Source organism: Mobula birostris, chromosome X (assembly GCF_030028105.1).
Source record: "Mobula birostris isolate sMobBir1 chromosome X, sMobBir1.hap1, whole genome shotgun sequence".
In the NCBI taxonomy this organism is placed as follows: domain Eukaryota; kingdom Metazoa; phylum Chordata; class Chondrichthyes; order Myliobatiformes; family Myliobatidae; genus Mobula; species Mobula birostris.
This window is the reverse complement of record NC_092402.1, coordinates 2,711,874-2,738,676: the sequence shown is the minus strand read 5'-3', so window position 1 is coordinate 2,738,676 and position 26,803 is coordinate 2,711,874. Positions and strand designations below refer to the sequence as shown.

Here is a 26,803-nt window from a genome sequence, read left to right as displayed (position 1 = left end):
GGCCCTTCTAACGTCCTCCTCAGTGACGATGAATCTCGATGCCACCAGGTCCGGTTCAGAAAAGATTTACCAGAATGTTACCGGGGTTTCATCACCTAAGTTACAGAGAAAGGTTGGCGGGAAAGTTTAATAGAGCTGTTAGGGAGGGTTTAAACTAATTTGGCAGGGGGATGGGAACCAGAATGATAGAGCGGAGGAAGGGGAAAACAGAAATAAATCTAAGATAGTCAGCAGTAAAGATGTCAGGAAAGACAGGCAGGTGATGGGGCAAAGGTGTAGCCATTGGGATGAGTTGCAGTGCAATAAAGTTGCAGTGAAATCAAAGCAAAAAGTATCAAATACTGGTCTTAAGGTGTTGTACTTAAATGCACGCTGCCTAAGGTATAAGGTGGATGATCTTGTTGTACAGCTACAGATTGGCAGGTATGATATTCTGGCCATCACTGAGACCTGGCTAAAGGATGCATGTCTGTGGGAGCGGAACGTCCGAGGATACACGGTGTATCGGAAGGATAGGAAGGTAGGCAGAGGGGGAGGCGTGGCTTTATTGGTAAGAAATGATATTAAATCATTAGAAAGAGGTGATATAGGATCGGAAGGTGCAGAATCTTTATGGGTTGAGCTAAGGAATAGCAGGGGTAAAAGGACCCTGATGGCAGTTATTTATAGGTCTCCAAACAGCTGCGGGGATATGGACTACAAATTACAACTGGAAATAGAAAAGGCTTGTCAGAAGGGCAGTGTTATGATAATTGTGGGGGATTTTAACATGCGAGTAGATTGGAAAAATCAGGTCAGCACTGGATCTCAAGAGAGAGAATTTGTAGAATGTCTGTGAAATGGCTTTTTAGAACAGCTTGTTGTTGATCCCACTAGGGGATCGGCTGTACTGGATTGGAAATTGTGTAATGAACTGGAGTTGATTGGAGAGATTGAGATGAAGGAACCCTTAGGAGACCGTGATCATAACATGATTGAGTTCACTGTGAAATTTGAAAAAGAGAAGCCGAAATCTGATGTGTCGGTATTTCAGTGGAGTAAAGGAAACTACAGTGGCATGAGAGAGGAACTGGCCAAAGTTGACTGGAAAGAGACACTGGCGGGAAAGACGGCAGAGCAGCAGTGGCTGGAGTTTATGCGAGAAATGAGGAATGTGCAAGACAGGTATATTCCAAAAAAGAAGAAATTTTCGAGTGGGAAAAGGATGCAACCGTGGTTGACAAGAGAAGTCAAAGCCAAAGTTAAAGCAAAGGAGAGGGCATACAAGAAAGCAAAAATTAGTGGGAAGACAGATGATTGGGAAGTTTTTAAAACCTTAAAAAAAGAAACCAAGAAGGTCATTAAGAGAGAAAAGATTAACTATGAAAGGAAACTAGCAAATAATATCAAAGAGGATACTAAAAGCTTTCTCAAGTATATAAAGAGTAAGGTGAGAGTAGATATAGGACCGATAGAAAATGATACTGGAGAAATTGTAATGGGAGATGAGGAGATGGCAGAGGAACTGAACAAGTATTTTCACTGAGGAAGACAGCAGGATACCGGACACTCAAGGGTGGCAGGGAAGAGAAGTGTGCGCAGTCACTATTATGACAGAGAAAGTACTCAGGAAGCTGAATAGGCTAAAGATCGATAAATCTCCTGGACCAGATGGAATGCACCCTCGTTTTCTGAAGGAAGTAGCTGTGGAGATTGCGGAGGCATTAGCGATGATTTTTCAAAAGTCGATAGATTCTGGCATGGTTCCGGAAGACTGGAAGATTGCAAATGTCACTCCGCTATTTAAGAAGGGGGCAAGGAAGCAAAAAGGAAATTATAGACCTGTTAGCTTGATGTCGGTGGTTGGGAAGTTGTTGGAGTCGATTGTCAAGGATGAGGTTACAGAGTACCTGGAGGCATATGACAAGATAGGCAGAACTCAGCATGGATTCCTTAAAGGAAAATCCTGCCTGACAAACCTATTACAATTTTTTGAGGAAATTACAAGTAGGCTAGGCAAGGGAGATGCAGTGGATGTTGTATATTTGGATTTTCAGAAGGCCTTTGACAAGGTGCCATACATGAGGCTACTTAACAAGATAAGAGCCCATGGAATTACGGGAAAGTTACATACGTGGATAGAGCGTTGGCTGATTGGCAGGAAACAGAGAGTGGGAATAAAGGGATCCTATTCTGGTTGGCTGCCGGTTACCAGTGGTGTTCCACAGGGATCAGTGTTGGGGCTGCTTCTTTTTACATTGTACGTCAACGATTTGGATTATGGAATAGATGGCTTTGTGGCTAAGTTTGCTGACGATATGAAGATAGGTGGAGGGGCTGGTAGTGCTGTGGAAACAGAGAGTCTGCAGAGAGACTTGGATAGATTGGAAGAATGGGCAGAGAAGTGGCAAATGAAGTACAATGTTGGAAAGTGTATGGTTATGCACTTTGGCAGAAAAAATAAACGGGCAGACTATTATTTAAATGGGGAAAGAGTTCAAAGTTCCGAGATGCAATGGGACTTGGGAGTCTTCGTACAGGAATCCTTTAAAGTTAACCTCCAGGTTGAGTCAGTAGTGAAGAAGGCGAATGCAATGTTGGCATTCATTTCTAGAGGAATAGAGTATAGGAGCAGAGATGTGATGTTGAGGCTCTATAAGGCGCTGGTGAGACCTCACTTGGAGTACTGTGGGCAGTTTTGGTCTCCTTATTTAAGAAGGGATGTCCTGACGTTGGAGAGGGTGCAGAGAAGAGTCACTAGAATGATTCCGGGAATGAGAGGGTTAACATATGAGGAACATTTGTCCACTCTTGGACTGTATTCCTTGGAGTTTAGAAGAATGAGGGGAGACCTCATAGAAACATTTCGAATGTTAAAAGGCATGGACAGAGTGGATGTGGCGAAGTTGTTTCCCATGATAGGGGAGTCTAGTACAAGAGAGCATGACTTCAGGATTGAAGGGCGCCCTTTCAGAACAGAGATGTGAAGAAATTTTTTTAGTCAGAGGGTGGTGAATCTATGGAATTTGTTGCCATGGGGAGCAGTGGAGGCCAAGTCATTGAGTGTGTTTAAGGCAGAGATTGATAGGTATCTGAGTAGCCAGGGCATCAAAGGTTATGGTGAGAAGGCGGGGCAGTGGGACTAAATAGGATAAAATGGATCAGCTCATGATAAAATGGTGGAGCAGACTCGATGGGCCAAATGGCCTACTTCTGCTCCTTTGTCTTATGGTCTATGGTCTAAGTTGGGTCTTTATTCTTTGGAGCGTAGAAGGTCGAGGGGGGACTTAATAGAGGTATTTAAAATTATGACAGGGCTTGATAGAGTTGATGTGGATAGGTCTTTCCATTGAGAGTGGGGGAGATTCAAACAAGAGGACATGAGTTGAGAGTTAAAGGGCAAAAGTTTAGGGGTAACATGAGGGGGAATTTCTTTACTCAGAGAGTGGTGGCTGTGTGGAACGAGCTTCCAGCAGAAGTGGTTGAGGCAGGTTCTATGTTGTCGTTTGAAGTTAAATTGGATAGATATATGGACAGGAAAGGAATGGAGGGTTATGGGCTGAGTGCAGGTCGGTGGGACTAGGTGAGAATAAGAGTTCAGCACGGACTAGAAGGGCCGAGATGGCCTGTTTCCGTGCTGTGATTGTTATATGGTCATATGGTCCTGAAAGCTGAAGGATTTCGATTTTTGAGAATAACTGATGCCAAGGTTAAGGAAGGCATTTTTGTTGGTCCGCAAATCAAACAGGTCATCGATGACATGCAATTCGAAGAATATCTTGTGGGACCGGAGAAAATCACATGGAAGGCAGTCAAAGATGTTGTTATAAATTTTTCTTGGCAACTCCAGAGCACCAAACTAAAGGCAGCTGGTGGACAACAGGCTTCAAACATACAAAACCCATAAAGTTCAACACGTCACTAAAAGTTCATTTTCTGCATTCCCCTTTAGACTTGTTCCTTGCAAATTATGACACTGTCAGTGACGAGAATGGTGAAAGGTTTCACCAGGACATTGGGGTCATAGAGAAGCTGTATCAGGGCAGCTGGAATCCATCAATGCTGGCTGATTATTGTTGGACAGTTAAACAAGAAGCCTAAGACACTGAGTACAAACAAAAATCATCAACAAAATATTTTTAGCTTAGTTAAACTATTGCAAAGCATCTGCACTGTTATGCAATTAAATGCATTAAAAGTTCATTTCTTGCTTCTCCAAACTCCTACTTCACACAAGTAGTCTGAAATTTTATTTGTGTTCAGCTCCAAGCAGTCTATCGCAAGCACAAAGCATTTCTGAGGGAGCAACACCTTTGAAAATATTTGCTGTCCAGTGTTACCGTACATGGTTAGTGTTCACCTTGGGTTACTTTCTCCAGCAGGTGTTTACTTCCGGATAGGTTTCTTGGTTAATGTCGGCACTGGTTGCATTACCCGGTTAACTCTGTCCACTTATGTTATCCGGTTAGCGTTGTCATCTGGCTACTTTACCTGGTTAGCCTTGTCATCTGGCTACTTTACCTGGTTAGCCTTGTCAGCTGGCTACTTTACCCGGTTAACATTGTCACCTGGCTACTTTACTTGGTTAACGTTGTCACCTGGTTATTTTACCCGGTTAGCGTTGTCAACTGCTATTTTACCAGTTAGGGTTGTCACCTGACTACTTTACCCGGTTAGTGTATTGTCACCTGGCTCCTTTACCCGGTTAGCCTTGTCAGCTGGCTATTTTACCTGTTTGGTTATTTTTCCTGGTTAGCATTTGTCACCTGGTTATTTTACCCGGTTAGCATTGTCACCTGGCTACTTTACCTGGTTAGCATTGTCATCTTGCTACTTTACCCGGTTAGTGTTTTATCACCTGGCTCCTTCACCTGGTTAGCCTTGTCACCTGGCTACTTTACTTGGTTAATGTTGTCACCTGGTTATTTTACCCGGTTAGCGTTGTCAACTGCTATTTTACCCGGTTAGCGTTGTCACCTGGCTCCTTTACCCGGTTAGCCTTGTCAGCTGGCTACTTTACCTGTTTGGTTATTTTTCCTGGTTAGCATTTGTCACCTGGTTATCTTACCCGGTTAGTGTTGTCACCTGCTATTTTACCCAGTTAGGGTTGTCATCTTGCTACTTTACCTCGTTAGTGTATTTGTCACCTGGCTCCTTTACCAGGTTAGCCTTGTCATCTGGCTACTTTACCCTGTTAGCATTGTCACCTGCCGACTTTACCTGGTTACTGTTTGTCACCTGGTTATTTTTCCAAGTTAGCATTGTTCTCTGGTTACTTTACCTGATTAGTGTTGTCTTCTGGTTTCTTTACCCAGTTAGGGATGTCATCTGGTTACACTACCCGGTTACGGCTGTCCTGTGGCTTCTTTACCCAGTTAGCATAGGCTTCTAGTTACGTTTACGGGTTATTGTTGTCCTCTGGTTACATTTCCTGGTTAGTGTTGCCTTCTGGTTGCATTACCCAGTTAGAGTTGGCCTCCCGTCACGCTGTCTTGCAGTTACTGTTTCTGTTCCCACACAGATAACATGTTCTCCTCGTTGAATTTAGGAGAGTTGTTCATGGCCATGAGTTTGTGTGATCTGAGGATTCCAGCCTCCCAGTGAATCGCATTAGTTAAGACCAGGTCTAAAATAACCCATTCTGTCCTTGGTGCTCTCGGACAGCATCTCCAGTGCACTGTGTTTATGCATTGTCCACACCATCACTACTCACTTGGATTTTCCAGTCTCCCCGATTAGCTGATTGCACACACCCTAATTCCCTGATTTGTGCCAAATCCCACCTTACCATGGAGGGGGAGAGCAGACAGCTCCTTGTTGCCCTTGCTCCTGCCCCTTATTGTTAAACTCGGCCTTGGTGAAGAAATGGAGGTGATGTGTTACCAGGAATGCTGTTTGTACCTGTGAAGACAGGCACCAGTTGTCAACTTGGCACTGTCACCCACACTGGAGTCATACACAAATCGGTGGTGAGCACAACATTTCTGTCCCTTCCACTTCCTTCACAGGCCCCAGTGTGATGGCATCCGCAGGGCTCAGAAATAAATTCTGCAGTTCATTGGTGATGTAGTTCAGAGTTTTCAACCTTGATTACCAGCCATGATCGAATGCTGCTCGTGTGTTAACCCTTTCGTTCCCGGGATTGTTCTCGTGAACCTCCTCTGGAGCTGCTCTTCAATGACAGCACATCTTTTCTCAGATAATGCTTTTCTTAAACGAAGGGAGAAGTGGAGGAATTTAAACACCACATTCCTACAAACCCTTCCAACGAGAAGGACGTTTGTGGATACCATTGCCATGCAACTCCATGCGGGCCTGGCCGGCTGTACGTTCTGCTGACGTGAATTCCCAGATTGAAAAGTTTCTCACATGAGGAGCATTTGATGGCTCTGGGCCTGTCCTCAGTGGAATTTAGAACAATGACAGGGGACTCTCGTTGAAACCTATCGAATGTTGAAAGGCCAGGATAGAGTGGGTGTGGAGAGGATGTTTCCTATAGTGGGGGGAGTCTAGGACCAGAGGACACAGATAGAGTGGATGTGGAGAGGATGTTTCCTATAGTGGGGGAGTCAAGGACCAGAGGACACAGATAGAGTGGATGTGGAGAGGATGTTTCCTATAGTGGGGGAGTCTAGGACCAGAGGGCACAGATAGAGTGGATGTGGAGAGGATGTTTCCTATAGTGGGGGAGTCTAGGACCAGAGGACACAGATAGAGTGGATGTGGAGAGGATGTTTCCTATAGACAATAGGTGCAGGAGTAGGCCATTCGGCCCTTCAAGCCAGCACCGCCATTCACTGTGATCATGGCTGATCATCCACTATCAGTACCCAGTTCCTACCTTCTCCCCATATCCCTTCACTCCGCTATCTTTAAGAGCTCTATCTAACTCTTTCTTGAAAGAATCCAGAGAATTGGCCTCCACAGCCTTCTGGGGCAGAGCATTCCACAGAACCACAACCCTCTGTGTGAAAAAGTTTTTCCTCAACTCCGTTCTAAATAGTCTACCCCTTATTCTTAAACTGTGGCCTCTGGTTCTGGACTCCCCCAACATCAGGAACGTGTTTCCTGCCTCTAGCGTGTCCAATCCCTTAATAATCTTATATGTTTCAATCAGATCCCCTCTCATCCTTCTAAATTCCAGTGTATACAAGCCCAGTCGCTCCAATCTTTCAACATATGACAGTCCCGCCATCCCGGGAATTAACCCAGTGAACCTACGCTGCACTCCTTCCAGAGCAAGAATGTCCTTCCTCAAATTTGGAGACCAAAACTGCACACAATACTCCAGGTGTGGTCTCACCAGGGCCTTGTACAACTGCAGAAGGACCTCTTTGCTCCTATACTCAACTCCCCTTGTTATGAAGGCCAACATGCCATTAGTTTTCTTCAATGCCTGCTGCATCTGTATGCTTACTTTCAGTGACTGATGAACAAGGACACCTAGATCTCGTTGTACTTCCCCTTTTCCTAACTTGACACCATTCAGATAGTAATCTGCCTTCCTGTTCTTGCCACCAAAGTGGATAACCTCACATTTATCCACATTAAACTGCATCTGTCCACTCACCCAACCTGTCCAAGTCACCCTGCATTCTCATAACATCCTCCTCACATTTCACACTGCCACCCAGCTTTGTGTCATCTGTAAATTTGCTAATGTTACTTTTAATCCCTTCATCTAAATCATTAATGTATATTGTAAATAGCTGCGGTCCCAGCACCGAGCCTTGCGGTACCCCACTGGTCACTGCCTGCCATTCTGAAAGGGACCCATTAATCCCTACTCTTTGTTTCCTGTCTGCCAACCAATTTTCTATCCATTTCAGTACCCTACCCCCAAAACCATGTGCCCTAATTTTGCCCACTAACCTCCTATGTGGGTCCTTATCAAAGGCTTTCTGAAAGTCCAGGTACACTATATCTACTGGCTCTCCCTTGTCCATTTTCATAGTTACATCCTCAAAAAATTCCAGAAGATTAGTCAAGCATGATTTCCCCTTCGTAAATCCATGCTGACTCAGACCTATCCTGCCACTGCTATCCAAATATGCCGCTATTTCATCTTTTATAATTGACTCCAGTATCTTCCCCACCACCGACGTCAGACTAACTGGTCTATAATTGCCTGTTTTCTCTCTCCCTCCTTTCTTAAAAAGTGGGATAACATTAGCTACCCACCAATCCACAGGAACTGATCCTGAATGTATAGAACATTGGGAAATGATTACCAATGCATCCACGATTTCTAGAGCCACCTCCTTAAGTACCCTGGGGTGCAGACCATCAGGCCCTGGGGATTTATCAGCCTTCAGTCCCATCAGTTTACCCAACATTATTTTCTGCCTGATGCAAATTTCCTTCAGTTCCTCTGTTACCCTCGGTCCTCTGGCCACTATTACATCTGGGAGATTGTTTGTGTCTTCCCTAGTGAAAACACAAATCCAAAGTACCTGTTCAACTCGTCTGCCATTTCCTTGTTCCCCATAATAATTTCACCCGTTTCTGTCTTCAAGGGCCAAACTTTGGTCTTAACTAATTTTTTTCCTCTTTACATTCTTAAAGAAGCTTTAACTATCCTCCTTTATATTCTTGGCTAGTTTACCTTCGGACCTCACTTTTTCTCCACGTATTGCCTTTTCAGTTATCTTCTATTGCTCCTTAAAAGTCTCCCAATCCTCTGGCTTCCTGCTCATCCTTGCTATGTTATACTTCCTCTCTTTTATCTTTATACTGTCCTTGACTTCCCTTGTCATCCACGGTCGCCCTTTAGTTCCCTTACTGGGGAGTCTAGGACCAGAGGACACAGATAGAGTGGGTGTTGAGAGGATGTTTCCTATAGTGGGGGAGTCTCAGACCAGAGGACACAGATAGAGTGGATGGGGAGAGGATGTTTCCTATAGTGGGGGGAGTCTAGGACCAGAGGACACAGATAGAGTGGATGTGGAGAGGATGTTTCCTATAGTGGGGGAGTCTAGGACCAGAAGACACAGATAGAGTGGGTGTGGAGAGGATGTTTCCTATAGTGGGGGGAGTCTGGGACCAGAGGACACAGATAGAGTGGGTGTGAAGAGGATGTTTGCTATAGTGATGAAGTCTGGGACCAGAGGACACAGATAGAGTGGATGTGGAGAGGATGTTTCCTATAGTGGGGGAGTCTAGGACCAGAGGACACAGATTAGAGTGGATGTGGAGAGGATGTTTCCTATAGTGGGGGAGTCTAGGACCGGAGGACACAGGTACAGTGGATGTGGAGAGGATGTTTCCTATAGTGGGGGGAGTCTAGGATCAGAGGGCACAGATAGAGTGGATGTGGAGAGGATGTTTCCTATAGTGGGGGAGTCCAGGACCAGAGGACACAGGTACAGTGGATGTGGAGAGGATGTTTCCTATAGTGGGGTGAGTCTAGGACCAGAGGACACAGACAGAGTGGATGTGGAGAGGATGTTTCCTATAGTGGGGGAGTCTAGGACCAGAGGACACAGATAGAGTGGATGTGGAGAGGATGTTTCCTATAGTGGGGGAGTCTAGGACCAGAGGACACAGATAGAGTGGATGTGGAGAGGACGTTTCCTATAGTGGGGGAGTCTAGGACCAGAGGACACAGATAGAGTGGATGTGGAGAGGATGTTTCCTATAGTGGGGGAGTCTAGGACCAGAGGACACAGATAGAGTGGATGTGGAGAGGATGTTTCCTGTAATGGGGGAATCTAGGACCAGAGGACACAGATAGAGTGGATGTGGAGAGGATGTATCTGGAATTCAATACTGTGGCCGAGTCATTGGATATATTTAAAGCGGAGGTTGATGGATTGATGATTAGTCAGGGTGTTAAATGTTACGGGGAGAAGGCAGGATAGATCAGCCATGATGGAATGGCGGATCAGATACAAGATGGATAGATATAGTTGATTAATCCCGAGGGAAATTTGGTTTCGTTACAGCCGCACCAACCAAGAATAGAGCGTAAATATAGCAATACAAAAACCATAAACAATCAAACAACAAAATGCAAACTATAGTGTGAAGGGCTGAATGACCTAATTCTGCTCTTGTGTGCTCTGTCCTTTGAAGTATTGTTTTCCAGTTGGTCTGCAGATCTGGGTTAGTTCATTGTAATATACACCACAGGGTGCATTCAAATTCCTCGCTGCACACGCTCTGAATAAGCACCACAGTAGCTACAGTGCTCGCCCAAAGCGACCGAAGTGTGACAGTATGACCCGAGGTACCGCAGTGAGAACGGGGCCTCCTTTCCTCGGGCCGCCTCTTCAGGATTGCGTAAATGCAGGCAGCCCGCCCTCTCCGCTGCTCGGCGTGCGCGGAAACACAGCCCCCTTGGCTTTCCCCGCACCGCAGCGCGCCGTTGCGAGCGGAGCAGCGGGGCACTAGGACCGCGTGGCAGCTCCGCTCCTCCTCCCCAGCCGGCCAGCCGGGGCTCGTCAGCTGAGGACCGGGCCTTGCGGCTGCCGCAGTGGTCATCCCGCCGCCCGCCACCGTGCATCAGCCGCCGCGGTTTGCTCCAGCACCGGCGGGGTGAGTGGGGGGTCCGGGCTGGGCTGGGGGCCGGCGCCTCTCCACTCTGCGAGCAAGAGGCAGGGATGGAGGAGAGCGGGGACAGGAATGGAGAGAATGTACAGTCATGGACACATTGTTCTCCCCTGATTAGAGTAGGGGCTGCGGAGAGGCAGAGTTTGACACGCACACACGTATGTACACGTCGGGATGCTTCGCCTGACTGTGTGGTGAGATTTGCACCGTGCCAGGCCTGCAGCAGGAGCGCTCTCTCTCTCTCGGAGGGGAACAGGCTGGGCTGCAGGTTATTGTGATGCAGGCGAGCACAAAGGAGCCTTGCGTCCCCGGGGCTGCGGTGCTGCCTGCGCCCAGTCTGGCCAGGTAGGAGGGGGGCGGCGCCTGGCCAAACCCTGTGTCAGTGTACCCGTATTGCACTGTGTGTGTCTGAATTCATGTGAGTGCGGGTCTGCGTGTGTATGTATGCGAATTCATGTCACCGTGCGCGGGCATTCACGCCAGTGTGTGTCTGTGTGTGAGCGTGCATTCACGGGAGTGTGGGTCTGTGTGTGAGCGTGCATTCACGGGAGTGTGGGTCTGTGTGTGAGCGTGCATTCACGGGAGTGTGGGTCTGTGTGTGCGCGGGCATTCACGCCAGTGTGTGTCTGTGTGTGAGCGTGCATTCACGAGAGTGTGGGTCTGTGTGTGAGCGTGCATTCACGGGAGTGTGGGTCTGTGTGTGAGCGGGCATTCACGCCAGTGTGTGTCTGTGTGTGAGCGTGCATTCACGGGAGTGTGGGTCTGTGTGTGCGCGGGCATTCACGCCAGTGTGTGTCTGTGTGTGAGCGGACATTCACGCCAGTGTGTGTCTGTGTCTGCGCGGGCATTCACGGGAGTGTGTGTCTGTGTGCTCGTGCATTCACGGCAGTGTGTGTCTGTGTGCGCGGGCATTCACGCGAGTGTGTGACTGTGTCTGCGCGGGCATTCACGCGAGTGTGTGTGTCTGCGCGGGCATTCACGCGAGTGTGAATCTGTGTGCTCGTGCATTCAGACGAGTGGGTCTGAGTGTGTGCGCGGGCATTCACGTGAGTGCGTGTCTGTGTTGGCGAGTATTCACGTGATTGGGTCCGAGTGTGTCTGGGTGCACAAGCGTTCACGCCAGTGCATGTTTGAGTGCATGCGTGCATTCACGTGAGTGGGTCTGTGTGTGCGCAGGCAATCATGCGATTGCATATCTGCGTGTGCACGGGCATTCACGTGAGTGCGTGTCTGAGTGTGAGCAGGTATTCATGAGAGTTCGTGTCTGTGTGAGTAGGCATTCCCACGAGTGGGTCTGAGTATGTGCACGGGCCTTCATGCAGGTGCATGTCTGAGTCTGTGTGCCTATTTACACGAGTGCGTGTCTATCTGCGTGCGTGTTTGTGCTTCGTGTTCCAACTTAGAGGTGGCAGAAAGGAGGGAGTTGCAAATTTCCTTTTCTGTTCTGAAGTCACTGACCAGCAGTGAACCTCACGGAGTGGTGCTGATACTGTAGTTTGTGACAGATATGAATGCAGAAGGACGGACGATTAGTCAGTTTGGTTTCTGAACTGAGACCGGGTTAATTTCAAATGACCCGAACTGTGTCCCCTGTCTATCACAGTTTCAGGGTGCCAGGGCTTAGCAGACCAGGTGACGGGCTTGCCATCGTGTCCAAAACGTATTTTAGGCACAATCTACTGCCTGTCAACAATTTTACAAATTCTGAGTTATCTTTAAAATCGCATCCTCTGTGTTACCATTCTTTGGCCTCCTAAATCCAATGCCTACCTTCGGTAGCAATTCTCAGAATTCTGATCCTCTGTTATATTGAACTACAACAGGACTGTCATGTCTGCAGGTTTCAGTGATCTCTCAAATGTGAAGTCTATGGCAGCTGAATTCATGAGCTTGCTAGACCGACTAGATCTGGCCCAGCATGTCATTCAGTTCACCCGTCCACTCGGAAATGCACTTCACTTAGTAACGACAAAAGGGTTAAGTATTATTAATGCATGCTGCCTGATACTGCTATCCCTGATTATTTTGTGTACTTTATGGTGCCCATCCCCCACATGAGCCATCAGTTGTCAGCCCCCAACCAACACATATTCCACTCTCCCCTCCTACCCCTCCTCACAGTCCCCCACCCTGCTCTCATGTTCCCCACACGAAACCACCACGGTGAGGCTTCACGGCTGAACAGGTGAGAAGACAGCTGAAACGTCTCAACCCAAGCAAGGCTGCTGGACCGGATGGTGTCAGTACCAGGGTGCTCAAAGCCTGTGCCCCTCAGCTATGTGGAGTACTTCGCCATGTATTCAACCTGAGCGTGAGGCTCCGGAGGGTTCCTGTGCTGTGGAAGACATCCTGCCTCGTCCCTGTGTCGAAGACGCCGCGCTCCAGCAGCCTCAATGACTACAGACCGGTGGCATTGACCTCCCACATCATGAAGACCCTGGAAAGACTTGTTCTGGAGCTGCTCCAGCCTACGGTCAGGCCACACTTAGATCCCCTCCAGTTCACCTACCAGCCCCGACTAGGAATTGAGGATGCCACCGTCTACCTGCTGAACCGTGTCTACGCCCACCTGGACAAGCCAGCGAGCACTGTGAGGGTCATGTTTTTTGACTTCTCCAGTGCGTTCAACACCATCCGCCCTGCTCTGCTGGGGGAGAAGCTGACAGCGATGCAGGTGGATGCTTTCCTGGTGTCATGGATTCTTGATTACCTGACTGGCAGACCACAGTACGTGTGCTTGCAACACTGTGTGTCCGACAGAGTGATCAGCAGCACTGGGGCTCCACAGAGGACTGTCTTGTCTCCCTTTCTCTTCACCATTTACACCTCCGACTTCAACTACTGCACAGAGTCTTGTCATCTTCAGAAGTTTTCTGATGACTCTGCCATAGTTGGATGCATCAGCAAGGGAGATGAGGCTGAGTACAGGGCTGCAGTAGGAAACTTTGTCACATGGTGTGAGCAGAATTATCTGCAGCTTAATGTGAAAAAGATAAGGAGCTGGTGGTAGACCTGAGGGGAGCTAAGGTACCGGTAACCCCTGTTTCCATCCAGGGGGTCAGTGTGGACATGGTGGAGGATTACAAATACCTGGGGATACGAATTGACAATAAATTAGAGTGGTCAAGGAACACTGAGGCTGTCTACAAGAAGGGTCAGAGCCGTCTCTATTTCCTGAGGAGACTGAGGTCCTTTAACATCTGCCAGACGATGCTGAGGATGTTCTACGAGTCTGTGGTGGCCAGTGCTATCATGTTTGCTGTTGTGTGCTGGGGCAGCAGGCTGAGGGTAGCAGACACCAACAGAATCAACAATCTCATTCGTAAGGCCAGTGATGTTTTGGGGATGGAACTGGACTCTCTGACGGTGCTGTCTGAAAAGAGGATGCTGTCCAAGTTGCATGCCATCTTGGTCAATGTCTCCCATCCACTACATAATGTACTGGGTGGGCACAGGAGTACATTCAGCCAGAGACTCATTCCACCGAGATGCAGCACAGAGTGTCATAGGAAGTCATTCCTGCCTGTGGCCATCAAACTTTACAACTCCTCCCTTGGAGGGTCAGACACCCTGAGCCGATAGGCTGGTCCTGGACTTATTTCCTGGCATAATTTACATATTACTCTTTAATTATTTATGGTGCAACTGTAACGAAAACCAATTTCCCCCGGGATCAATAAAGTATGATTATGTCTAAAACCAAGACCACGAAAGAAATTACAGTTTTTAAAAAAAAAGTTACTTAATGCTGAGACACAACTTCAATTCTCTGATCTGGCTAGTTGACCTAACCCATGTTACCTACTCTGCTCAGTAAGTAAAATGGTTGATTCTTCTAACGATAGCCCAGCATTTTATATTGAACACAGTGGCCCCACTCAGAGTTAAAAAGAAATCCCTTGGTAAACCATCACCATGGTTAAAGAAACTTGTCTGCAAACTCGAGATCATGCCGAGTAGCAGAGAGAAAATGGAGGGAAACCGGGCGAGATGTCCAGCATAATATTTTCAAGGAAAAAATCGCCCACTTTAACGCTGCTAAGCGCCCTTGCAAGGAGAGCCCATCTTTCTAAGATTATTACACAGAATAGCGGTGATTCAACTTTAACCCGACTGTTGAACCCTGCCCCAACCTATAATGTCCTCAGTCAAGCATCTGCCACAAAATGTGAAGAATTCGTAATTTTTTTTAAATCAACAGAATTACTTCCGTTATTGCAGATGCTGGTAACCTGTACAGCCAACCATGTCAAAATTTACAATCTTTTCCAATTCAGAATTCTTTTGGATAGTAACAAAGAATAGACTCTCTACTGGCTGTCCCGACCCTGTCCTGACACCTTTTTTAGGACTCTTCTCATAATGTTTTCAATTCTGTTAGGAAAATTCTTAACGCGTCCCTTGAAATTGGTGTTTTTCCAGATGCCTTCAAAATTGCAGCTGTCAGACCTCTACTTGAAAAGCCAAATCCTGATAGTTAGGAACCTAACTACAGGCCAATATCAAAGCTTCCCTTCCTGGGCAAGATTCTTGAGAAACACACACACAACGCTGGAGGAGCTCAGTGGAAATGAATGAACAGTCAACGTTTCAGGCCAAGACCCTCCAACAGGACCTCAAGGTTCTTGAGAAAGTCATTTTCAACCAACTCAACAACTTTTTGAATGAGAATAATATTCTGAAAAAGTTTCAGTCGGGTTTCAGAGCAAACCACAGCACAGAGCTGGCTGTACCAAAATTGTAATTGACCTGCAGATAAGATGCCGATAGAATCTGAGAGTTCCAATTCTTCCAGATTCTTCTAAGTGCTGCCTTCCAGACAACTGACCACAACGTTCTCCTAGATCACCTTGAGAACTGGTTTGGCCACTCTGGTGGTGTCTTTAATTGATTTCCTTCATATATCTGAGGATTTTTTTTTTTGTCTGTCTTGGAGACCATTTTGTACCTTCTGGTGTTGCTCAGGGAAGCTGTCTTGGTTTCTCCCCCGCGCCCTCCCCCCTTCTCCTTACACATGCTCTCCTTGGGAGATATCATTAGAAGGATTGGGGATTGGTATGACGATTGCTGCTTTGAAAGCACAACTGCGACTTCCTGGGGTGCTTAACCTGCCCCAAAAGTTGCTGGCCTGTTTTTATCGATGTGCGCCGGAGACCATGCTGACATACGGAGTGACGATGTGGTACTCTAGCTGCAGCAAGACAGATCACAGAGCACTCCCGACGGGCGATTGGGACGGCTCAGCACATCGCTGGGATTCAACTCCGGACCTGGAGACAATCTGCTCGGAACGTCATTAAAGACCCATCCCATCCCGGACACCATCTGTTCAATCTCCTGCCGTCTGGTCGGAGAGACAGAAACATCTCAGCCGATTCAGTAAGACTGAGAAACAGTTTCTTCCTGAGGGCTGTTGTGCAGCTGAATAATGCTACACCCTGGCTTGCCAGTGGCCTTGGAGTGTTATGGGCTATGAAAGTCACTTGTTGAGTGTAAATACGGGATGTTTTTTAATTAAGCCCACCCACATGCACTGTAAATATCTGTTTTGCACAGAAAGGATCAGCCATGATCGAATGGCAGAGCAGACTTGATGGGCTAAATGGAGTCGCACTGCAATCTCGTTGCCTTGAACAACGACAATAAAGTTTTTTTTCTATTCTATTCTGATTTCCACGGGTTATGCAGATGTGCACACAGTTGTACATCTCGGCTGAGCCTGACGACGGTATTCTGGTGCGGCTGCAATAAACAAATTAGATGAGCAATAATTTCCCAAAACTAAATGAAGATAAAACTGAAATACTGGTGGTTGGTGCCAAAACCGAAAGAGATAAACTTCTTGATAAACTTTGGGAACTTGTCTCCCCTTGTAAAAATCAGAAGTAGCAAGCCTGAGTGTTAGCCTTGATTCAGGTTTGAATTTTAAACCCCACGTACAGAAATTGACCAGAGCAGCATTCCTACACTTAAGAAATATTGTAAAGGTATGTCACATAACAATGCAGAAAAGCTAACTCATGTCTTTATATCGAATAGGCTAGGTTACTTTTTTCTAGCCTTCCAAAGCGATCGATTGACAAACTTCAATTCATTCAAACTTTATCTAAAACCAGGCTGAGGGAGCATATCACTCCCAAATTAGCTACTCTGCGTTGGCTTCCTGTATCTTTCAGAATTGATTTTAAAGTTCGCTTCCTTGTCTTTAAATCTCTCAATGGTCTGGGACCAGAGGACATCACTTTATGGACATACTCTCAATTTGTGTATGTAAGATATGTTATGTATTTATACTTAAATTGTGGTTCATTTTTGGTGCATTGGATCCAGAGTAACAACTATTTTGCTCTGCTTTACACTTGAAATGATGTGAAACGAAGTAGAATATAATTGTGCTGGAGGGAGTGGAGGAGAGACTCACCAGGACTTTAGTTACAGGGAAAGATTGGACAGGATGGGCTTGCTTTCCCTGCAGCAAAGAAGGCCGAGGGAGGGGTGACAGAAGTTAATGAAGTTGTTAAGAGACGTAGGGAGGGTAGATGGAACCTTTTCCCTGTGATAGGAGTATCAGTAACAATGAGATTCAACATTAATGTCATTTTTTGTTTGCCTTGTTGTATGACATCATCATTATGTACCTTGTCATATGACATCATAATTATGTGCCACATTGTATGACATCATCGTTATGTCATGTTGTATGACATCGTTAGGTGTCGTATGACATCATCATTATGTGCCATGACATTATTGTTGTGTCACGTCGTATGACATTGTTAGGTGTCGTATGACACCATTATGTGCCATGTTGTATGACATCATCATTATATCATGTCGTATGACGTCGTTAAGTGTCGTGTTGTATGATATCATCATTACATGCCGTGTCATATGACCTAGGCAATCATGATCTTTCCATGACCATGATTGTTCTTGGCAAATTTTTCTCCATCGGCTTGTTCTGGGCAGTGTCTTTACAAGATGGGTCACCCCACCACCCCACCCCGCCAGCCCCCCAAGCCATTATCATTACTCTTCAGAGATTGTCTGCCTGGCGTCAGTGGTCGCATCACCAGGACTTGTGATCTGCACCGGCTGCTCGTACGACCGTCCACCACCTTCTCCCATGGTTTCACCTGACCCTGATCGGGGGCTGAGCAGGTGCTACACCTTGCCCAAGGGTGACCTGCAGGCTAGCGGAGGGAAGGAGCGCCTCACACCTCCTTTGGTAGAGACCCCCCGACACCCCACCATTTCTTGTACGCAAGTGTAAAGGAGACAAAATAACTTCCAACGCAGCACAAAAAAAAACAGTAAGATAGATCATAAACACAGATTGACTGTAGGTCTATAAAGTAATGCTAGGCACAGGAGTGTCTGTGGATAAGGTGACTCTGACAGGAAGTGACAAGGTAATGGCGATTGGGGATGGGTTAGCAGGTGGAGGTGTTGCTCAGCCTTGCTGCTTGGGGACAATAAATGTTTTTGAGCCTGTTGCAGTGTGATGTGTTTAGAACGAGGAGTAAGAGTTTGATTACCAAGGTCCATGGGACATTAGTGTTGAATGCCGAACGGAATGCAGTAAGTGTCCTTGCTTCCTCGTGCCGTTGGTATGGTGCTGAAGTTGGTGTAGATGGGGGAATAAAGAGTTGGTGGGGCTCCAGGGCCTGCCTCTGTGCAGTATGGCCCCCCCACAACCTCTCTGCATGACGCTGCCTCTGACCGAGCTCTTCTTTCCTTTGCAGAAGGCCGGCGAAGTCGAGGAGCCGGAGCCCGCTGTACCTGAGACATTCGCGGTCGCACAGTAAGCACAGGCAGTCCCGCTCCCGCTCCCCCAGCCGGCACTCCAGCATCTCCCCCGGCCGGTTCACCCTCACCTCGAGCCTGGGCGCCGAGCTCAGCAAGACGAAGCGGGCAAGAGCCGCGGTGGCGGCCAAGGTCAATGCGAAGGACTGCAAAGAGCCTAAGGTGTCGGGCGGCAGCGCGCACGCAGCTGGCTCCACAGCACTGAAGGATGTCAAAAAACTGACTAAGCTAATAAAATCCGAGAAGCCCCCCTCGCCCACTGAAACCTCGCATTCAGGGGCCGCGAAGAAAGGCAAAGACACTGCGGAGGAGATGATTCCGGAGATAAAAGTGAAGACTGAACAGGAGGAGGGTGAGGTGGTGGCTGTGGCAGTCAAAGAGTCAAAGTCACCGGCAGTGAAGTGTGACCCGGCTACACCAAAGGACAGGAGTCTACCGCCATTACCAAACGAACACGAAGTCGAAAAGCCTCCACTTCCTCCTGCTGGTTCTGGCCCTCCACCGTTACCTCCGTCCTCTCCTCCACTCGTACTACCTCCTATCCCAGTGCAACAGCCCCCCCTGCCGCCGGTGACTTCAAACCAATCGCAGCCTCTGCCCGAGAGCCGGACTGAACCGCCAGCGCCGGCGCCCGCCTCGCAGTCGGCGATGCCCTTGGCGCCCCCTCCGCTGCCGTCGCCGCCGGTGCCGGCCCCCGGATCCCACCCGTCCCCCGCCCCGGCCAGCGCGCCCGCAGCCCCCCAGCACCACCCGCCGCGGACGACGGTGCTGGCCAGCGGGCTCCCCATGCCGCCGACGCTGAACTCGGTGCTGCCGTTGCTGACCTCCACTCTCCCGCCGCTGCCGCTGCCCCCGCTGCTGCTGGGGGAGGACGACATCGAGAGGTAAGGGGTCCCTGTAGCTCCCAGGGGGGCACGCGGACGGCGGAGAAATGGGAGGGAAGGGTTAGATTGGTCTTCAGAGTAGGCCGAGGGGTCGGCACACCATCGCGGACCAGACGGCCTGTGTTTACGGTGGTTGGAGGAAAGTATGTGGGGGGGGGGGTCGGGTAGGTATTTTACACAGAGAATAGGTGTTGGAATGCCCTGCCAGGGGTGGTGGGAAGAGGCAGGTACGTTCGGGACACTTAAGAGACTCTTAGATAGGTAGGTACATGGATGACAGAATAATGGAGCGTTTTGTCGGAGGGAATGGTTAGATTGATCTTGGAGCAGGTTAAAGGGTCAGCACAACGTTGTGGGCCGAAGGGCCTGTGCTGTGCTGTAGTGTTAGGTTATGTTTAAGGTGATTGGAGGAAAGTACAGGGGGATGGCAGAGGTACATTTTTTTTCCACACAGAGAGTGGTGGGTGTGTGGAACGCCCTGCCAGGAGTGGTGGGAGAGGCAGGTACATTAGGGACATTGAAGAGACTCTTAGATGGATGATAGAAAAATGAAGGGTTTTGTAGGAGGGGAAGGGTTAGGTTGATCTTGGAGCAGGTTAGAGGGTTGGCATGACACTGTGCTGTGCTGTTTAATGTTCCAGCAAGTGGGAGTAGACGTTACCCCCACTGCTCTGCAAAGTGCCGGGTTGTCCGTTTTCCGAGCGACTCCGCAGTGTTCTCATCAGGAAATCAGATTGATTTCAGGGTATGCGGCCGGCCGTCAGAACACGTCTGTTACTGGTACTGGAACAGTGACGGGCTGGAGTGTGCTGCGCTCTGGAAACTGGGATTCCTCACTGAGTCGGAGCACAGTTGGGAGATCGGAATTTTGATGGATTTCGGGTTGCACGGGCTTGATTGGAGGGGCAGATCCCGAGGGTGTGGCCCCAAGGCAGGCACTGTTTGGCATCCCCCATCCCAGAGCTAGAAACGGGCCAGCACTTTAATATCCGCAATTTTAACTTGTTTTCTGGTTGCTTTCTGCCTTCGACTGGTGTTCATCAAAATGTCCTAGGCCGGTCAGCACTGGGAACCAGGGCCATGCAGACACATCTTTGCGGAGAGTGACGCACCCTGAGGGGGACAGACTGTCCCCTGGGGAGAGTGACGCACCCTGAGGGGGACAAACCCCCTCGAGGAGAGTGATGCACCCTGAGGGGGACAGGCTGTCCCCTGGGGAGAGTGACACACCCTGAGGGGGACAGACCCCCTCGAGGAGAGTGACGCACCCTGAGGGGGACAGACCCCCTCGAGGAGACTGACGCACCCTGAGGGGGACAGGCTCTCCCCTGGGGAGAGTGATGCACCCAGAGGGGGACAGACTGTCCCCTGGGGAGAGTGACGCACCCTGAGGCAGACGGATATGCTCTCCGGGAGACAGGCTCCCTTGAGGAGACAGAGATGGACCTCTGCGGAGACTGACTGGTGGGTTGAGTGGCCCACCCTGGGGAGGTGGACCTCAGGAATGTGGATATGCCCTCGGGGGAGATGAGGCGGACACGGGGGCATGACCCACCCTGATGGAGTAGGGCCCTTGGGGAGACAGACACAACCTCGGTGAGATGGTGTGAGTGACCTTTCCTGTGGGAGACAAACCCCCCCAGACAGACGGGTTGGGCCTTGAGAGATGGAGACGGAATGGTGGGTTAGTAAGTCTGCAGATGACACAAAGTTCGGTGGTGTAGTAGGCTGCAATGAGCCATTGACAGGATGCAGAGCTGGGCAGAAAAATGGCAGGTGGAGTTCAGTCCGGAGAAGTGTCACACACTTTGGAAGATCGGACTTGAAGGTGGGGTACATTAATGGCAGGATTCTTCGCAAGAATCTTGGTCCACGTCCATGAATCCCTCAAAGTTGCTGCGCAAGTTGATAGGGTGGTTAAGAAAGCCTTCATTAGTCGGACTGAGTTCAAGAGCCGTGAGGTAGTGTTGCAGTTCTATAAAACCCTGGTCAGACCAGATTTAGAGCATTGTGTTCAGTTCTGGTCACCTCATTGTCGGAAGGATGTGAAGCTTCAGAGAGGGTGCAGGGGGGAGATTCACCAGAATGCTGCCTAGATTAGAGAGGGTGCAGGGGGGAGATTCACCAGGATGCTGCCTGGATTAGAGAGGGTGCAGGGGGGAGATTCACCAGGATGCTGCCTGGATTAGAGAGGGTGCAGAGGAGATTCATCAGGATGCTGCCTGGATTAGAGAGGGTGCAGAGGAGATTCACCTGGATGCTGCCTGGATTAGAGAGGGTGCAGAGGAGATTCACCAGGATGCAGCCTGGATTAGAGAGGGTGCAGAGGAAATTTACCAGGATGCTGCCTGGATTAGAGAGGGTACAGAGGAGATTCACCAGGATGCTGCCTGGATTAGAGAGGGTGCAGTGGAGATTCACCAGGATGCTGCCTGGATTAGAGAGGGTGCAGAGGAGATTCACCAGGAAGCTGCCTGGATTAGAGAGGGTGCAGAGGAGATTCACCAGGGTGCTGCCAGGATTAGAGAACAGGTTTTATGAGGATAGGTTGAGTGAGTGAGGACTTCTTTCTTTGGACCGAAGGAGGATGAGAGGTGACTTGATAGAGGTGTACAAGATGAAAAGAGGCATAGACAGAGTCAACAGCCACAGACTTTTCTCCCCAGGGCGTCAGAGTGGGTCATGCACCCCGTGTCCACCTCACTTCCCCCAAGGGCGTAATTGTAAGGTGATTGGGGGGATATCACAAAGAGTGGTGGGTATGTGGAACACCAGGGGTGGTGGTAGAGGCGAATACATTAGGGGCATTTAAGACTCTCAGATAGGCACGTGGATGATAGAAAAATGGAGGGTTATGCAGGAGGGCAGGGTTAGATTGATCTTGCAGTAGGTTGTGGGGTGATGGGCCTGTACTGTGCTGTCGTGTATCTAATTAATGGGCTCTTTAAAAACCTTTGTACCTACCTCCATTCGTGTCTGCCTCTATCTGAGAGCAAGATTCTTAAATTGCCAGAGAGATGATAGGAAAATGGTGGGCTGTGGGGGGGGGGGGGGGGGAGGGTTTGATTGGTGTAGGTTTATAAGGGTCAGCACAACATTGCGGGCTGAAGGTTCTCCACTGCTCTGTAGTGTTCTGTGTTCTCGTTCTGGGTCAGGGCTCGTGTGCTTTGCGTCTCTTGCAGTTTTAAATGTCTGTCGATGGCGTGTCAGCCCTTTAACCAGCGCGGTACGTCACCAGTGACAGAGGCTGAAAGCCATGCAGAGGCTTCAGACGGTTGTCCCAGGAGGAGTTTTCGTGAGCTGACGGGAATTGGGGATCCCTTTGGAAAGGGTGAAGTGATGCTGACAAACTGTGTGCTGAGCCCAAAGATGCCAGTTCCCCTGAACGCAGTTACGTACTTGGCCCAAAGCTGTACACAGCTTCCAGGAGTAATTGGATGTGTTCAGCTGTGACCTAACAGCAAAGTAAATTTGTTATCAAAGTGCACACAGGTCGCTATACACAACTCTGAGATTAATTTTCTCGCAGGCATTCACCATAAATAAGGAAAAAACACTAGATCAGTGAAAGACGGCACCCATCAAGACGGGCAAACGACCAATGTACAAACTGTGCAAATACAAAAGGAGAGAGAGGAAACTAATAAATAAGTAAGCAGAAAATATCGAGAACATGACGTGAAGAGTCCCGGAAACTGAGCCCACAGATACTGGGAACATTTCAGAGATGGGGCAAGTAAAATTATCCCATTTGGTCAAGAGCCTGATGGTTGAGGAGTAATAACTGTTCCTGAACCTGGTGGTGTGGGTCCTGAGGCTCCTGTACCTCCTTCCTGATGGTTAAGGGGTAATAACTGTTCCTGAACCTGGTGCTGTAGGTCCTGAGGCTCCTGTACCTCCTTCCTGATGGTTGAGGGGTAATAACTGTTCCTGAACCTGGTGGTGTGAGTCCCAGGCTTTTGTACCTCCTTCCTGATGGTTGAGGGGTAATAACTGTTCCTGAACCTGGTGGTGTGGGTCCTGAAGCTCCTGTACCTCCTTCCTGATGGTTGAGGGGTAATAACTGTCCCTGAACCTGGTGGTGTGGGACCTGAGGCTCCTGTACCTCCTTCCTGATGGTTGAGGGAGTAATAACTGTGCTTGAACCTGGTGGTGTGGGACCTGAGGCTCCTGTACCTCCTTCCTGATGGCAGCAGCGAGAAGAGAGCGTGACCCCGGATAGTGAGAATCCCTGGTGATGGATGCTGCTTTCTGTTTACGGTGCCATGCAGAAGTTTGGGCACCCCTGGTCAAAATTTCTGTTACTGTGAATATTTAAGTGAGTAGAAGATGAGCTGATCTCCAAAAGTCATAAAGTTAAAGATGAAACATTCATTCTTTTCAACATTTTAAGCAAGATTAGTGTATTATTTTTGTCTTGTGCAATTTCAGAGTTAAAAACTTTTGCACCTTGCAAAAGTTTGGGCACCCCAAGAGATTTGAGCTCTCAGATAACTTTTACCAAGGTCTCAGACCTTAATTAGCTTGTTAGGGCTATGGCTTGTTCAGAGTCATCGTTAGTAAAGGCCAGGTGATGCAAATTTCAAAGCTTTATAAATACCCTGACTCCTCAAACCTTGTCCCAACAATCAGCAGCCATGGGCTCCTCTAGGCAGCTGCCTAGCACTCTGAAAATTAAAATAAATGATGCCCACAAAGCAGAAGAAGGCTATAAGAAGATAGCAAAGCTTTCTCAGGTCGTCATTGCCTCAGTTCGTAATGTAATTTAAAAATGGCAGTTAACAGGAACAGTGGCGGTCAAGTTGAGGTCTGGAAGACCAAGAAAACTTTCGGAGAGAACTGCTCGTAGGATTGCTAGAAAGGCAAATCAAAACCCACGTTTGACTGCTAAAGGCCTTCAGGAAGATTTAGCAGACTCGAGTGGCGGTGCACTGTTCTACTGTGCAGCGACACCTGCACAAATATGACCTTCATGGAACAGTCACCAGAAGAAAATCTTTCCTGCGTCCTCATCACAAAATTCAGCATCAGAAGTTTGCAAAGGAACATCTAAACAAGCCTGATGCATTTTGGAAACAAGTCCTGTGGACTGATGAAGTTAAAATCGAATTTTCTGGCCACAATGAGTAAAGATATGTTTGGAGAAAAAAGAGTGCAGAATTTCATGAAAAGAGCCCCTCTCCAACTGTTAAGCATGGGGGTGGATCGCTCATGCTTTGGGCTTGTGTTGCGGCCAGTGGCATGGGGAACATTTCACTGGTAGAGGGAAGAAATAATTCAATTAAATACCAGCAAATTCTGGAAGCAAACATCACACCGTCTGTAAAAAAGCCAGAGATGAAGAGGATGGCTTCTACAACAGGGTAATGATCCTAAACACACCTCAAAATCCACAATGGACTACCTCAAGAGGCACAAGCTGAAGGTTTTGCCATGGCCCTCACAGTCTCCTGACCTAAACATCATCAAGAATCTGTGGATAGACCTCAAAAGAGCAGTGCATGCCAGACGGCCCAAGAATCTCACAGAACTAGAAGCCTTTTGCAAGGAAGAATGGGCAAAAATCCCCCAAACAAGAATTGAAAGACTCTTAGCTGGCTACAGAAAGCATTTACAAGCTGTGATACTTGCCAAAGGGGGTGTTACTAAGTACTGACCATGCAGAGTGCCCAAACTTTTGTATGCCACTGTAGATGTGCTGAGTGGTAGTGGGGGTTTGACCCATGACCAGTATATCACATTACTTAGAGAAATCCACAGCCGTTTCCAGTGTTGGGCAGACGTAGTGATGGGGGATTTTGCTGTTCCAGAGAAGCCTGTTTTACATAAAGGCTTTAGTTACGTACAAGAGGAAGGGAGGAAGGTTAATGAGACCCAAGCGAGGAAGGACGCACAAACACCTGTAAGAGGGGGACGGTGTTGGGAGAAGGGTGTGATGTATAATCTCTCATGATGTCAGGAGGCTGAACTCACCCACACTTAATAAAAATGGGCAAGGTCACAGCCAACGCCGTCTCCCACTCAGAGGCCATGAGACAGCCTCCTGCCCATTTAGATCTGCACTTTACCTCCATCTCTCGCTCTGCGTCCAGTAGATGGCTTGAGGGACTAGGCATCTACCCTGAGGCTTTTCGCGTAAGTGGGGCTCAGTCATTGTGTTCAATACAGATGAGAGATTCTACAGACGCTGGAAAGGAAGGGGGAAGAAGCTAAAATAAGGTGGAGGGAGGTGGCAGGAGGACTTTAGCAAATGACAGGTGCGAGCAGGTGACTGGGAAGGTGGGTGGGGGAGGGGAGTACAAGCTGACAGGTGACAGGTGAGACCAGGTGAGGGGGAAGGTGGGTGGGGGAGGGGAGGAGGACAAGCTGACAGGTGACAGGTGAGGGGGAAGGTGGGTGGGGGAGGGGAGGAGGACAAGGTGACAGGTGAGACCAGGTGAGGGGGAAGGTGGGTGGGGGAGGGGAGGAGGACAAGCTGACAGGTGAGGGGGAAGGTGGGTGGGGGAGGGGAGGAGGACAAGCTGACAGGTGACAGGTGAGACCAGGTGAGGGGGAAGGTGGGTGGGGGGGGAGGAGTACCAGGTGACAGGTGAGGGGGAAGGTGGGTTGGTGGGGGAGGGAGAGGAGTACAAGGTGACCGGTGAGACCAGGTGAGGGAGAAGGTGGGTGAGTGGGGGAGGGGAGGAGGACAGGTTGACAGGTGAGACCAGGTGAGGGGGAGGGTGGGTGGGAGAGGGGTGGTGTGAGAAATGGGAGGTGACAGGTGAGACCCGGTGAGGGGGGAGGGTGAGTGGGTAGGGGAGGGGCGGTGTGAGAAACGGGGAGGTGACAGGTGAGTCCCGGTGAGGCAGAGGGGAAGGGATGAGGAAGACAGAATCGGATGGGAGAGGAGAGCAAAAGAACAGAGTGGAACTGGAGGCGATGGGCAAGATAATAAAGGGGGGGGGGCACCAGAGTGAGGGAACATAAATAAAGGAGAGGCTTGAGGAGGGGAGGGGAATTTAAAATGTTTTAGGTTGCCAGTGTCTGCAGTGGTTGAGTTTAATTTTCATTCTGACTGATCACATCTTGCAGAGAAATCGGTGTTCACGCCATCAGGCTGGCGGATCATGAGACATTGTCCCGTGATGGTAGGGGAGGCCGTGGACAGACGTGGCCCAATGGGGACGGAGGGAGGAATTGAAATGTGTGGCCACCTGGCAACCCTGACTTTTGAGGCAGACAGAGCGAGGGTGCTGAACGAAGTGGGCCCCCCAGTCCGCGTTGGGTCTCACCCGTGAAGGGGAGACCATACCGGGAGCACGGGCTACAATAGACAGCTCCAACAGGCGAAGTCACAAACATCCAAGCAACACACGCAAAATGCAGGAAGAACTCCGCGGGCTGGGCAGTGTCTATTGAGAAGAGTAAAGGGTCGACAGTTCGGGCCAAGACTCAAAATTCCTCCAGCATTTTGTGTGTGTGTGTGTTGTGGGTGGAAGTATTGCCTCATCTGGAAGGGCTGCTTGGGGCCCTGAATGGAGGTGGGGGAGAAGGTGAGTGGGGCAGGTGTAGCAGGGAGCTGAGTGGACAAGGGAGTCACG

At 49.0% G+C, this 26,803-nt stretch overlaps 1 protein-coding gene across 1 annotated transcript in view; it reads left to right on the top strand.

The window, feature by feature from the left end:
- Positions 1–26,803, top strand: part of LOC140191387 (cyclin-dependent kinase 12-like) — a 113,397-nt gene that overhangs the window by 24,323 nt on the left and 62,271 nt on the right. The window contains 1 exon segment of the mRNA XM_072248765.1: positions 18,276–19,220. Coding sequence (XP_072104866.1) covers positions 18,276–19,220 — 945 coding nt within the window.